Consider the following 15,949-nt stretch of genomic DNA (forward strand, 5'->3'; position numbering starts at 1 on the left):
TATTCACACAAAAACTCATACATATCTCTTCATAACAACGTTATTCATAATGGCCAAAAAAATGGAAGTAACCTCAATGTCCATCAGTGATGAATGGATAAACAAAATGTGGTATATATATATGCATTGACTTATTTAGCCATTTAGGAATGAAGTACAGGCTACAAAATGGTTGAACCTTGGAAACTTATGCTAAGAGAAAAAAGCCACACACAAAAGGCCACGTGTTGTATGATTACACTTATATGAAGTGTCAGGAATAAGAGGTAATTCATAGAGAAAGATAATAGATTAGTGTTTTCCAAGGATGAGGGAAGTGGGAGTTGGGGATATAGAGTTTCATTTTGGGATGATGGAAATGTTCTGGAAATAGATAACAGTGATGATGCACAACATTGTGAGTAACTAATAACCAGTGAATTACATACTCTAAAATGTTTAAAGTGGTGAATTTTGTGTTATGGGAATTTTACCTCAATACAAAATTTTAAAAATCAATAAATGATCCCAAAACCAAAAAAAAAAAAAAAAAAAAAAGCAAATTGACCCCAACCATATATAAAAAGAATTACACAGCATGACCTAGTGGGATTTATTCCAGATAGGCAAAGCAGGTTCAGCATTCAAAAATCAATGTAATCCATTATGTCAACAGGTTAAAGAAGAAAAATCATATTGTTAATTTAATGTGGCAAAGCATTTGGTAAAATCCAGTTCATTATAAAATATTCTCAGCAAACTTGGACTAGAGGGGAGCTTCTTCAATAAAGAAATATCTACAGAAACCCTGCAGCTAACATCGTCCTTAATGGTGATAAAAGAGATGCTTTCCCTCTAAGATCAGGATCAAGGCAAGGAAGAGGTCCCTCTCACCACTCCTATTCAAACCCACGTTTTTTCTTAGGAGTTTCTGAAGCTTAGTGATAAGTTATCTATCTTTGAATTTTTTTTCAATAGAAGAATCTTTTTCACCTTAAACAAAAGTATGTGATCTGAGTTTTGGGGTTTTTTTGTTCGTTTTTGTTTTCTGGTAATCATAGGTAGCCTGACACTGAGAGAGAGGACCAACTTTGACATCAGGGAGAACAGGATTTTTATTCTATCTTTGTCATTCGTTGGTTTTGTAGCTTTGAGCAAGCCACTTAACATTTCTAGCCTCTGCCTTCTCTGGCACAGGAAGGCCGCTCAGAGGGCTAAAGCCCCTTATCATCTAGGGCTGCTGTCATCCCCTTGGACTCGAATCTGATAGATAGAAGGCTAAAGGCCCCCTCAGTGAAAAGAGGGGTGAGGTGCTAGGGGCCACTTTCTGCTTGAAATAGACTTGAGTATACTTGAACTCATTAGAGAGTTCACTTTTTATTCCCTCACTGATAGAACTTGAATTGAACATTTGATGATAGAGACATAAAAAGATCTTCACGAGTTTCTCCAAGAAGACACATCTTTTCGTTAAAGCCTGTGTTTTGACCTTGATGGTGGCTGGTACTCCGAAAGCAGATGTGTGTTGTAGACACATCACAGTGTCACTGCTTCCCTACTCCCTTAGATTCTCCAGGCTTCAAACACCAGCTCTTAAAACATCAGGCATTTGTTGAATGACTGCCCTGTGGCTGTTCACTCTGGTTCTGACTGTATTGTATGGTAGCAATCCCAAAGGGCCATCTTGCTAAGGTTGTATTTGTTGTAAAATGATGAAATCATCCACTTTGCAGGGTCATTACAATGATTAAGCTAGAGAATGTATTTAAGTGCCTGGCACTTGTTAGACATTCAAAAATTGGCAGATGATATTATTGTCAGTAGAGCCACATTTGTCCATCCATACTGTCTAACTCTGTGTTCATGATCAAAATGTGAAACCAGTGTCTTCTCTGTGACCTCACCACAGTCATGATGAGTGTGTTCATGCCCCGTCAGACTGCCAGCCCTTGGGAGCAGGGCCCGGTGAGGTCCAGGTTGCAGGATGCTAGTCTTTGTTCATTCCAGTCAGCTCTGTTCAGTGACTGCAGATGCCCTCCACCTTACTGCCTGGAATATATAATAAGGCAAAAATCCTTCCACCTGATTTCATTTGGTAACTGAGAAGCTCTAAGACCTCAGTCAAGCTACTCCACCTCATTGTGCCTCACTTTGCCCATGTGTAAAATAGGGAGATGGGTTAACTGATATGAATAGCCTCTTCTAATTCTGGAATTGTGTGATGTGGTAACTGTGATCATGTTACTCTTGTTTATTAACAACTCTAGAAAATTTACTCTTATTATCATTTGTACAAACACACACACACTTTGGCATAAGGGATACTTCACTTTCTTCTATATGGTTCTTAGGAATAATTCTGTCCTCCTTTCCATGCATTTAATTTCTGAAAGAAAGTGTTCATCTAGAACTTTTGTATGACTTTATCAGACAGACTTCATTAAAAGAATAACGGTATGCTCCAGTTTTTCTATAAGTGCACATAAATTGATGGTAGTGATATATATGAACATCGCTCCTAATGTGTTTTGTGGTCACACTGGATGTGGCTCTCTCCAGTCCAGCAGCCCTAGCTTGTCTGAGGAAGTGGCCCAGGCCCTTTGGTAACAGGAGCTATGTGTGGCAATAATCCTTGTGTTGGCACAAATGGGGCAGAGGGGGAACATTGGGAAGAGATGGATAGTTTTATTTTAATCACCAAAAACACTCAGACACACCGGTCTACAGGGGAATACCCCCACCCCCGACGAGAACCACTGTTCTACCTTGTCCTTAAAATGGTTCTGCCGTTCAGCTTATTCTGGGGTGGAGAAAAGAAGAGAATGGTGAATCTCTGTGGGCCGTGTTCTTCCAACCTCCTTAGGATGCTTTATAGGTTGTTTTCTTTTCTCTTGGTTTTCAGCGCATCAGAGCAGAGTGACGATGATCCTGTTTGTCCTGGAGCTGGAGTGGGTGCTGAGCACAGGACAGGACAAGCAATTTGCCTGGCACTGCTCTGAGAGTGGGCAGCGCCTGGGAGGTTATCGTACCAGTGCCGTGGCCTCAGGCCTGCAGTATCCTTTGCTGGACAAAAATCTCTTAGTAGGAACTTAACTCTGATTCATGAAATTTTGGGATGTGTGCAACTTGAAAGTTTTGTTAATGACTGAGTTGCCCAGTATAGATTACAATGCTCATAGAATTTCCTGAGGCACAAATCATCAAGAGTTCCCATGTAAGTAGAGTGAAGTGCGATCACTTGACCTGAAATAATAGACTGCTGAGCCATTTGTGAGTCTACCGTAACACAAGGTCTGACATCTAGACAGAACACAGTGCAGATTCATGAACCTCAGCTGTCAGAAATAATTATGGTACATGAAGATGAAATCATCACCAAAATGTAATCTTTGCTCTTCGTACAGAAGTAATTTACACATAGATACCAAGGTTGTGAACGTTCCTGTTGGTGCCTGGGAAAAGAACCACAGGATTCCTGTTCAGTTTTAAATAGTTATTGCCAGGTTACCAAGCTAGGACCAGAGTGGGTGAGCTGGTATCTACATGGTGATGTTAAAAGCTTTGTTCCAGGAATGAGACATTTTCAGGATATGTAGAGTGATATTTTTGTTTCCCAAATTGCCAGGGTCCTCATGCTCATGGTGAATCCTTGCTGATGCTGGGTAATGCTCACATCTGCCCAACTAGGCTCCAGCAAGCACAGTAATGACTAGTGTGTAGCACGTGTGGATGCGGCTACCACTGTAGGGAGTAAAGGACCCTGGGTTCTTAGTTTTAAAAGCATATGGTCTCTTTATCTTCTGACAAATTAAGAAGTAGGTAGAAACAGGCCACTAGTCAGGGAAAGCAGGAAGAAACAGTAAGTCCTGTTTTCTAATTTCATCTCCATATTTATAAAATGCCTATTCAGTGATTCTCAACATCTGACAAAGTACATTGCTGTTTCTGTGAAACTGTGTGGCATTCAAAGGCATATTTTTGTGTATATATAGGCTAATATCACTCTTTTTTTTCTCACTAGAAGAGCAAGGTGAAGAAACTAAGAATGACCATTGTGGAAAGTTGTAAAAGTAGCAAGTTGCTGAGAAGACCAAAGGCAAGGATGATAAGGAATGGCAGGCAGGATCAGCTCACCTTTGAGAGGGTGGTACTACCGGTTAATAAAAGAAACGCCAAACTTTACTTTCTAAAAGCCAATTCAGATGAGCGTAATACGTAAGTTGAAATACATGAACTCTCTTGCCAATACATAAATGACGTCTTAGTGTTAGAGCTGGAAGTACACTTAAAGATCACCTAGTCCAACCCTCTGTCTTCGTCCATTTGGGCTGCTATCATAAATTACTGTAAACTGGGTGTCCTTTAAACACCAGCAATTTATTACTCACAATTCTGGAGGCTGGGAATTCTCAGATCAAGGCACCAGCAGGTTCAGTGTCTTGTGAGGGCGCTTGCTTCCTGCTTCATAGACAACATCTTGCTGTGTCCTCACATGGTGAAAGGGCAGAGGACCTTTCTGTGGCCTTTTTTTATAAGGGCACTAATCCCGTTCATGAGGATTCATCTCCAAACACCATCACATTGGGAATTAGGTTTTAACATATGAATTTTGGGGAGACATAATCATTCTGTCTTCCTTATCTCTTTCTCTCTGTTTCTCACACACACACACACACACACACACACACACACACACACACACACACACTGTAACTGGGTAGTGATGGATGTGTTAATCAATTTGACCATGATTATTACACAGTGTATATGTATATCACATCATCACATTCAACATTTTGAATATATACAATCTTTGTCAATTAAATACTTTTTTAGAATTCAGTCTATACTACCTTCATTTTACAGATGAGCTGGCTGAAGCCCAGAAAGAGTCCTGTGTTTTATCTGAGGCCACCCAGCTAGTAAGTAGGAAAATCCTCACAAGAACCCAGACCTTCTGCCTTGGACTCCTATTTTTTTCCCATTGTACTGCATTGCTCGTTCAAAAAGGAACTAATGGCATCAATATAATTTGGTCTTATTCTGGTTTCTGTATCACTTAGCCAAGCCCAGCAAGAATGGAAAAAAATACAGATCTTGCCCTCAGGAAGCTAACTTTTTAAACTATTTGAAAATAAAAAACAAATGGATAGTGTCCAACTTTCCCTGACTGATGTAGTCTTTGATGTAGGATTGTAACCACCACAGCTTCTCCCTTCGGGCATCTCCAGGAGTCATCCTCATTTGGTGACTATTCCCTTTTCCCACATCATGTGGTTTACCAAGCAGAAAGTCGTGTGATTGGGTATGAGAAGCCTGTGTGTGTGAGAGTCTCTGGTTTCAGTTCCATCCAGCCAGCCTCACTGTTCAGGTGGTGGAGAGGTGCAATACTACAGACAGGCCCTCCCAGAAGATTCCCTGACCTCTGCCAGCTCTGCCTTGCCAACTATGATTTTGGAGCCATGGTTTCAACCTTTGCTCTTGAGTATTTTTCCATTGCTAAACACTGATGGCATGACAGCTCTGTGCTTTTGCCAGAGGGTCTCAGCCAATAACCATGTGACTTTTCTAAGGCTGGAAGTTTTTTCTGGGAGCTGGCTGATAGATTAATAGGCAAGCCATACAGTATTAGGGGTTCACATTTAAATTTAGCTTTTAAAAACATTTCCTTCTGAGAACCTCCCACCGCCTCCCCTCTCTTCCTTCTTTTTGTCACCCTCCACACTTACAGGGGTTTTGGTTTCATCATTGTTTGTTTTAGTGATGAAGGGAGGAGGAAGATCTGATGAATCAACATAAAATATTATGAATAATATCATTAATCCTATTTATCTTCATAGTAGACAGCTAATGGTTGATAAGAGACCTCCACAGATGAACTCATTCTCTTCTATCACCACCTCAAACAGTCATTCAGCCAAGGCAACAAGTGACAGACTAAATCAGATCAGCCTTTATTCCTCTTCTTTCAGGCATCTTAGTGGAGAAGTAAATATGCAATGAAAATGACCAAAATTCAAGTAGAAAAATAAAGGAAGACAAAGAGACTGGTTCATAAATTGAATTGTCAATTTATGAGTAACCTCAAATTTTTTGATTGTTTTGACTGAAGATCTGAAACTTCAAATATAAATTACCTGTAATAGGAACAACAAGAATGACAATAATAATAGAGAAGGAAAGGAAAGGAAAAGGATAAAGAAAGAAATATCTTAGATTTGCAGGCCCTGAAAATATCTTAGATTTGCAGGCTTTTACATATTACTTTGTTCACTGTCAAAACAATAATGTGAAGTAAAAACAAAAGACCTAATTCTCAGTTTTCACAGTGTAGAAACCAAGGCTCAGGGAGTAGGTGACTTGCTCAAGGTCACGTGACTGTTGGCTAGCAGAACCAGGATTAGAATTTGGGGATTATAATTTTTCAGCCAGCCCTCTGCACAACTGGGTACAGCAGAATAGGGTTACTTCCCAAACGCCCCATGGAAGGTAGATGATAGTAAATAGAAATGTGTTCCTTCCCCACTTCACTTGTTAGTCTTTAAATTTGTGAATACTTTATCCAACGTCATTTGTCAGTGTCTTGTTATTTGACCATGTTTTTATCATATTTTTCATGTTTTCACAAAAATAATTCAAATACTCTATTTTAGGATTTTGTTCATGTCAGAGATATTTCCAAAATGTCACCATGTGTAGTGGAATGTTTCCCACCTAATGTAATCTCTTAGATTTATTTCTGTTCAGGTGAAGAGTTCTGAAAAGCTGTTAAGATTATGTCAATTTCTTCCTATCATACTTAATGCCAGTCATTCACATCCACTGTTGGTTCTTCTATCCCTTTTTGCTTTCTCTCAATTTTTGCTGGAGTATTTTAAAGCAAATTCTAGACCTTATATCATTTTATCCTTATATACTTCATTGAAAATATATGGGTTACTTTTTCAGTAATCACAATGCTATTGTTACATCTAAAAATTAACAATCTTTGATCTCCTTGATATTGTTGAATTTCAGATTTCACTGATTATTTTGAAAATGATTTTTGTGCAGTAGGTTTGTTGGAAATTGGATCTGGACAAGATCCACACATTGCACGTGGTTGTCACATCTTCTAAATCTTTCTTCATCCAGAGCAGTGCCCCCTTCACTTTTTTTAATGCTACTGCCTCGTTGAAGGTACTGAATCAGTTCTTCTGCACACAGTCCCACATTCTAAATTGATGTCATTTAACTTGCTCCTGTACCTACCTTCCTCACATATTTTCAGTAAACTGAAAAACTGCCCTATAATCTTGATTTCATTCAGATTCAGCCTTTTAGTGAGAGCATTTGGTTCTCACCAAGCGTGCTTCATAGAGCTTCCCATTATAAGGCACATGGCATTGCATTGTCGCCCTTTCAGTTATGCTGAGATTGATCGGCAGTTCAGGTGGTGACAGCCGGATCCCTGCAGCGCCATCCTCCATACCAGCCTTTTAATGGTTTCATCTATTGCTGAGCTTTGCCGGAACACTTTTTCGTTAAGGTTGCAAAATGGTGATTTTCTAATCCTATCGTATTTTTCCCATGTATTTGTTGGAATACTTCTAAAGCATAACTTCCCCCACTCACTAACTAGGGCTATTTGGTTACCCTGAAATACAATTATTATAGGAAAAGCAAGATAAATTCTTATATCTTTCTTTTTAGTCCTAATTTTCAGAGTACAAATTTGGTGCCCTGGTTACCTTTAATAGGAATCTTTTTTTTTTTCTTTTTGAGCACTATTACGAAATCTTAGGTTGATTGGTTGTTTTTAAATAATAATATGTTCAGTATATTTCAATAAACTGCCATCTTTTTATTTTATGTTCCAGTTATTCTATCTTTGGCCAGTAACAGCTCCATTAAATGGGCTCCAATGTCTTTTTTAAATTTTTTTTTTTTTTTTTGAGATGGAGTTTCACTATTGTCATCCAGGCTGGAGTGCAATGGCACGATCTCAGCTCACTGCAACCTCCGCCTCCTGGATTCAAGCGATTCTCCTGCATCAGCCTCCCGAGTAGCTGAAATTACAGGCGCCGACCACCACGCCCCGCTAATTTTTTGTATTTTTAGTAGAGACGGGGTTTCACTATGTTGGCCACGCTGATCTTGAACTCCTGACCTCATGATCCGCCTGCCTCGGCCTCCCAAAGTGCTGGGATTACAGGCATGAGCCATCGCACCCAGCCCAATTTTTATGTTTTAAAGACTATTTTTTAGAGCAATTTTAGGTTCACAGCAAAATTGAGCAGAAAGTATAGAGATTGCCTATGTGCCTATGTGCCTCATGAGCTCAACATGCATGGCCTCCCCACAGTGTAGTGTGAACCTACACTGGCACGTCATTATCACCCGAAGTCCATAGTTTAGGGTTCACTCTTGGTGTTGTGCGTTCTGTGGATTTGGACAAATATATAAAGACATGCTACAATTACAATGGTAATTGTAGCATCATATGGAATAGTTTTACTGCTCTAAATAGCCTCCGTACTCTACCTGTTCATCCCATACCACCGTGTCTGAAATAAGCCCACTTAGCCTTGGGTAGCTTCCTTGCCTTCTGACTCAACATGTCTCAAGTTCATCTTGTACTTTTCCTATCCCAATCCTGGAATCAGCCATTTTTTTAGTGAGGAACAATATTCAGAGATAACTGAGACGTGTATATAAATGTGTGTGTATTTTTTAAAAGAGAATAAATCATCAGTTAATATAATATTTCTTATTCAAATTTAACATTACGTGATTTTTACTTTTTGGTTTTTGTACTTGATTCTTTTATCTGAGGCTGAAAATCTTGGTTGTTAAAACACTGGCGTAGTTCCTCGTTTGCTTTATCCTACGTTTTATTTAAATGGTTCCAAAATAATGAGCAATACTAAATAACAATAAGACTACTGAATGAGATTTTAGATTTCTTTGCAACTCTCTTTGTCCTTAGAATATATTCTACCAGTGATGGAGGTGAGACTTCCCCCTTGTCATAGTTCCCATTTTGGAATCCTGTAATATTTTTACATATTAAAAAATACATAAAATTTTTGCTCAGGCATGGTGGCTCACACCTGTAATCCCAGAACTTTGGGAGGCCAAGGTGGAAGGATCACTTGAGCCTAGGGTTTGAGACCAGCCTGGACAACAAAATGAGACACTGAAACATTGAAAATGTTGTGTTTTAAAGGCACTTGAAATCGTTCTAATTATGTGATTATGTCACCAATTTGATAGTTAGGTTCATTCATTTTACTTTATTTTCAATTTGGGGGATTTTAAAAAAATATATTTGAGATATATATGTATATATATGTTACATATATATATTCTTTTTTTCTTTTTTTTTTTAAAGACAGGGTCTCACTGTGTCACCCAAGCTGGAGTGTAGTGGCTTGAACATGGCTGACTGCAGCTTCGACTTCCTGGACTCAAGCAATCCTCCTGTCTCAGCCTCCCATGTAGCTGGAATCACAGGCATGTGCCACCATGCCCAGCTAATTATTTTAATTTTTGTAGAGGTGAGGTCTCACTTTGTTGCCCAGGCTGGTCTCAAATTCCTGGGCTCAAGTGATCCTCCCTTCTTGGCCTCCCAAAGTGGCTCCCATGAGCCACTGTGCCTGGTCACAAATTTTATGTACCTTTTAATATGTAAAAATATTACAAAATTCTAAAATAGGAGCTATGACAGGGGAGAAGTCTCATTCCCATCACTGTCCCCTCACCTTGCCACTTTTGTTAGATCTTAATCCCTCTAGTGCTTCCCTTTCTAAATATGAGTGCACACATGCAAATGCACACACATACATATATACACTTTTGTATTTCTCTCCGTTTCTCACACAAAGGTAGTATAGCTTATAAACTCTGATATGCCTTGGCTGCCCCCCACACACACACTTGATAATATATCCTGGTGTTTGTGTATACAGATCTCCATTTTTCCCCCAGCTGCATAATATTCTGTTGTGTGGATGTAGCATAGTTAATTCAGTAAGTCTCCTGTTGATAGACGTTTGGGTTATTTTCAAACTTTAGCTATTAAAATAACATGGAGTGACTAGCCTTGGGCATGTGTCATTTTGTATTTTTGCCTGTGTATCTCTGGGTAGATCTTTAGAAATAGGGTTGCTAGGCTTTGTCAACCAGAGAAGCTTGTTAGAGACTCCATGCCTAGGGCTTTTACTGGTCATGTAGGCAGGTCTGCCTGGGACATTCCAAAATTCCAGATTCCCAGAAGGAAAGCAGGTATTCAGTGTAAGCCACAATGTTTGAACAGTTAAGGCACAGTGAACCACTCTTATCAGTTAATGGTGGGAACCTTCCCAAAATCCAGATTCCCAGACACTATGCCAACTTCATAAGCTGGCTTTCAGAGGATCACAGTCAGAGCTGCTGTGTTAACTCTTTTTGCACAGCACCATTTTGATTTATTCTTGAACTATCTATTAATAGCTCCATTCAAATTTTGCCCATTTTTCTATTAGGTTTGGGATCTTTTTCTTCTTGATTGCTCTTTTTATATTAGAGATTTGGGCCCTTTGTGACATAAATTGCAAATATTTTTTTCCAGTTTATCTTTTGGCTTTGCTCATAATATTTGTTGTGTTTTTGAGTCATAGCTTTTCCCACTCCAAGGTTACAAAGAAACTTTCCTATCTAAAGCTTATGTTTTCATTTTCTACATTTAGATCCCTAATTCATTTGGAATCTGTCCTGGTATACATTGTGAAATACAGATTCTATTTTCTTTTTCCAAATGGCTATCCAGTTTGTGCCAACATCATTTTTTTAAATTCATCTTTTCCTTATTCATTTGTAAAGCTACCTTCATCAGACATTTACTAAATTTCAATGTGCTTTTGGGTTTATTTCGCAACTTTGTATTCTGTTAGTCTGTTTATGCACCAATACCACACTTTTAATTAAAGAAACTTTATAACATTTTTTAATATCTGGTAGGGCTAACCTCCCTATCACATACCATATTGTTCTTATTTTCAGAGTATTCTTGGCTCTTTTTGCTTATTTATTTTTCCATATGAATACTTCTAGCTGTAGAAAACAACATGTGGTGATATTTTTAAAATATATAGATTTATGTTATTAATTTAGGAACAAGAAGTGACATTTTTAAGTCTTACTGTCCAATAATACAGCATGTCCTTCATTTGGTTAAGTTCACTTTTGTGTCGTTCAGCACTGTCTTCAAGTTTTCCTCAGATGGGACTTGCGTATTTCTTGTTACATTTATGCCCTGTTTCTTCATTGTAAATTCCCCCATTTAATTTTGAGAAACAATCCTTAATGCTTACATGATAGATTTGATGTTGAAACCCGGCATGTGTTTATTGGTGACCACTCAGGCCAAGTAACAATCCTCAAACTGGAGCAAGAAAACTGCACCCTGGTCACAACATTCAGAGGACACACAGGTAGGAGTAACAGCAAAATCATCATGTGCTGATAGCACAGTGAGATATCACCTGCTGCATCTCCTGATGTTCAGATATGTTTTGAAAGTGGCAAAGTACAGTCCATGCTTGTGCAAAGATACACATGATATGCTTAACTGATTTCAAAATGGTTCAGTAAAATATAACGTCAAACATTTTTCTGTATAATCCAAACAAAAGAGAAACCAATCTATTTTGAAAATGTTGATAATTTGGTTCTCTGTCATACTGCACCAGAGAAAGCCAGTGTTGGCATACATTAATGAGGCATTGTTTGAGAGCATGTGGCCTCAGACGGCTGAAACCCCAGAAGGCCGAAAAGACAGCTGCCTTGGTCTGACCTTGCCTTTCCTGGAGTTAGAAGATGGTGTACAAGAAAGATTCCCACTTCCAAGTCAAATGAAAAGACAGATATATTCTTCATGAGTAGCTAGACTTTGTGAAAAGGCTCAAGTTCCTCTCCAACTTTACTTCCTTCATATCCTTTTTAGGTTAAAACCTAAGGTCCCCTTTACGTTACTGCTCTGCTCAGGGTCATTTAAGCAAGGTAGTATAAAATATTCATCCTTAGCCTTTGAAAGACTTGATCAATGATGATGATTAATTTTTTACTAGTAGTTTTAACATGTACTTTTGACTCTAGAACATATCGACCCTAGAAAATGAGTCATTGCCAGTTTTCATGGTTCTTAAAGGGCCTTTCCGTTTTCTACCAGCTACCAACCCATGATTTTGTGTAAAATGAGATAATACTGAGTTTAGATGTCGATAAGAAAAAAAGTAGGGGAAAGAGGATATAAAATTGGATAATACCTAGATCATAAGGGGCTTCCTAAAGGGAAAAAATGGAATGCTAGAATAAGAAACATATAGTAAGGAGAAAATTGAATACAAGGAAGAAGATTCATAAAAGATCATCTGAATTATTTATGCCTTTGGGAGGAAGAACACATGGAAATATCCCCTATGGATAGGACCCTGGTCTTCCCTGACTGAATTTCTTTTTTAGCCACTTACACCCTCACCTACACTTTGGCCAAGACTGGGCCTGGGGTTCTGTGGGGGACCCAGAACTGTCCCACCTCAGAAGTCTTAAACTTCTGTGCTTCACGCAGACTTCAGCCTCCTCATCCTCCAATTCCCTACACCCTTTCTTCATTCCACTTACTGTTTCCCCTTGTGGCGCATTCCAGCCTGTGGTCCCTCCATTTTTCCAGCATCTCAGCCCCTGCATCACCTTTCCTCCCAGTGGTGCATCGCTTCACCCATGCCTTCCCAGCATTCTCAGTTCTGTGAATGTAAATATTCTGCCTTCTTGGCAAGCCTGTCTGATTCAGACTAACTCTCCACCTTTTCTTGTTGTGCAGCCAGCTGCTGGGTCTATAGTAGTCACACTGCCTTGAGGTTTAGACCATCATTACCATTGCACACTCAGGATTTCCTGTGTAGACTTATGAAGTTGTCTAATAATCACTCTCCCTGTCCTCAGTTCGCTCCTTCTTCCAGGCCCCTAAACAGAGACCTTCACCATCCTTCCCAAGCCCCCATCCCCATCTCATTCCTTGCCTCTTCCTTCAAAAGCTATCAGATAGAAGCTTAAAAAGAAAAAAAAAAAAATATTTCTTGCCCACTGTATATCCCCCCCACCCCAACAAACAAACTTTTTCTCTCCCCACTTCTCCTCTTCTCAGTGCAGGAGAGCTGCCTTCCTCTGGCCCATTCTCGTCTTCTCAGTGCAGGAGAGCTGCCTTCCTCTGGCCCATTCTCGTCTTCTCAGTGCAGGAGAGCTGCCTTCCTCTGGCCCATTCTCGTCTTCTCAGTGCAGGAGAGCTGCCTTCCTCTGGCCCATTCTCGTCTTCTCAGTGCAGGAGAGCTGCCTTCCTCTGGCCCATTCTCGTCTTCTCAGTGCAGGAGAGCTGCCTTCCTCTGGCCCATTCTCCTCTTCTCAGTGCAGGAGAGCTGCCTTCCTCTGGCCCCAGGCTATTCGCAGGGTGTCCCTACCAAAATGGATTGCCTTGGTCTCTCTTTTGACTAACTCTTTTCAATTTATTAACATGCTTATGTTTTTTGCCTCTGGTAGAAAAACAAACCAACACCCTCTCAATCCCGTGTCTTATAGCAAGTTCCTTCTTATTCTCTTAATAGCAATGCTTTAAAAATTGTGGTAAAATGTATAAAACATAAAATTTACCATTTTAACCATTTTTAAATGTACTATTCAATGACATTAACTACATTCACACTGTTGTGCAATCATCAACGCCATCCATCCCAGAACCTTTTCCATCTTGTGAAACTGAAACTCTGTTCCCTTGGACATGAACTCCCTATCCTCTCCCCCTACCCTCCCAGTCCCTGGAAACTGTTACTCTGCTTTCTGTTTCTATGAATTTCACTAGTCTAGGTGACTCATAAGAGTGGAATCATGCAGTATTTGTCCTTTTGTGACTGGTTTATTTCACTCAGCATAATGTCCTCAAGGTTCATCCAAGTTGTAGCAAACAGCCGTGTTTCTTAGAAGAATATAATTTTCCCAGCTGCTTCGCATTTTCACTTCCAATTTGCCTTCCAGCTCCCTGCAATCTGGTTTGTCGTTACTATGCCACTGAAACTGCTGTCCCTGAGGTGACCAGTGGCCTGCTGGGACACGTTGTAAACCTTGTCGTACTTAACTTTTCAGCAGCATTTTACATTGTGGCCATTCCTTCTGGCTGTAACTGCCTTCCTTTGGCTTTTCTTCTATGATGCTGCTGGCTTTCTCGGGCTCCCCTGTGGTCGGTTGTGTCCCCAGGATCTTCCCTGGATCCTCTTCTCTTTATGCTCTGTGCTGTCCCTTGTCATCTCAGCCATTCCTCCCAGTCACAGAGTAAAATTGTCATTATCCTCAAATTCTTCACAACCCAGTGAGAGACAAAAACTAAAGCACAGTTCTAGTGCATGCTGGCAGGGGCTGGTGGGAGCAAGCACCTTGCGCTTCTGGGAACACAGAAGGGCAGCCCACTCGAAGGAGATGGAGGCGGTTAGGAACGGCCTCCTCGGGAGTCTGCCTGACCTCAGATCTTTGGGGATGAGTAAGTATTGAGTTCATGGAAAACAACTGAGAAGAGCATCTCAGGCAGAGAAAACCAGCGTGTTCAAGGCAAGGAGATGTGCAAGAGCATGGCTCTCTTGAGAACTGCTAGTCACTCTTTTATGGTGGATGCACTGGGTATGAGGGAGGGAGAGGGGAGGTCAGGGTGGAGGGGCAGCCAGAAAGCAAGAGTCACTTCCCATCACTGAGACCGTGCTGGGCATTATCCTGATGTCACTGAGAGACCATTAAAGAGTTTGAAGCAAAGAAGGTAACCTGATTGGATTTTAAAAGGTTGTCTGGCAGTAGAGAGTGGAATTGGAAAGCTAGTAGGGAAGTGTCCCTTGAGAGGGGACTGTGACAGTGGGAAAACAAGGAGTGGGTGGATTCAAGGTAGAATTCAGAGGTGCATTCCGCAGGCCTAGTGATGGACCTGATGGTTCCCAGGTTCGCTTTAGGCAGAGGTGGCTTTCAGCCTGACCTCTTGACTCTTCAGTAATCAGGCACGCACCCACTCACAGTATGGTGGCTGATAGGAGCCCTCTGAGTTTTGTATTGTTGCCTCCAGGTCAGAAAAGGACAGTAGCAGCTTCTAAGCACTCTTGTCAGCCACATGTGGTTCAAGGGTCCCATGTTTTGCAGGCTTGTTCTGATATGAAATATGACCTTGGTATTGTGTCTTATCTTTCCTAAAGAGTTTAAAGCATTTTCACTTTATTTTTATCAAGAAATATATTTGAGAAAAACAGGAAATGGCTCAGGAAGGTCACTAACTAACAGGAAGGCAAATGTAGCAGGTCAGATGTTACCTTATTATTGTTCCTAAACAGTGGTATCTGCCCATCACTAATGTGGCTGGAATACAGCTCATTCCTGTAAAGCTAGAGTGAGGACCTGTAAGAGAGTCCATGGTGATTTAGACATATTGTTGAGCTCTTCCTAAGTGGTAGGCTCATTCTGGGCCCTGGGAGGTCCCAAACACAGCAAGTCTCAGTTCTGGGAAAGAGATTTTTGTAAGGACAAAATGAACACCCTAAAGTTAATCCAGTTCCATTAAAGGGCAGCTTTGGAGGTCCCATCACTCCAGATGCAAACTCAGAAGCAGGTCTTCAGTATGCGTCCAGAGTCATAGCCCTTCACCCCATCATTCTCTCTTACAGTACAGAAGGTCATACAAAAATGTGGGTTAATGAGGGAATCGACCTAGTAGTCATGCCCAGAGGCCAAAGCATAACATTTTTCTAATCTCTAGGGATTTAGGAAACTAGTTTTATGTTCTTATGCTCCCTCTACTGGTTTTCTTTCTGGAGCTAAATGCCAAATATCACAGTTCTTTGCTATTTCTGCAGAAAGTAGAATGTATTTCTATGAAAAAGTCAAAAACTAACTTAGAGGAGTTGCTTTTGTTTTTCTTGTTTTGTTTTGT

General features: G+C 40.3%; 1 protein-coding gene across 4 annotated transcripts in view; it reads left to right on the top strand.

Moving 5' to 3' along the window:
• WDFY2 (WD repeat and FYVE domain containing 2) overlaps positions 1 to 15,949 on the top strand; it is a 176,997-nt gene that overhangs the window by 124,629 nt on the left and 36,419 nt on the right. For 2 of the 4 annotated variants that reach the window (XM_077973835.1, XM_028837568.2), the window contains exons 5-6: positions 2,882 to 3,032; positions 11,320 to 11,432. The exons of 1 other annotated variant lie outside the window; for it this stretch is intronic. In XM_077973835.1, coding sequence (XP_077829961.1) covers positions 2,882 to 3,032; positions 11,320 to 11,432 — 264 coding nt within the window. Of the gene's footprint in view, positions 1 to 2,881; positions 3,061 to 4,000; positions 4,195 to 9,352; positions 10,062 to 11,319; positions 11,433 to 15,949 lie in introns of those variants that run through there. One more of the 4 variants, XM_077973833.1, reaches the window with a different exon arrangement.

The sequence above is a fragment of the Macaca mulatta genome, chromosome 17 (assembly GCF_049350105.2).
Source record: "Macaca mulatta isolate MMU2019108-1 chromosome 17, T2T-MMU8v2.0, whole genome shotgun sequence".
NCBI lineage: Eukaryota > Metazoa > Chordata > Mammalia > Primates > Cercopithecidae > Macaca > Macaca mulatta.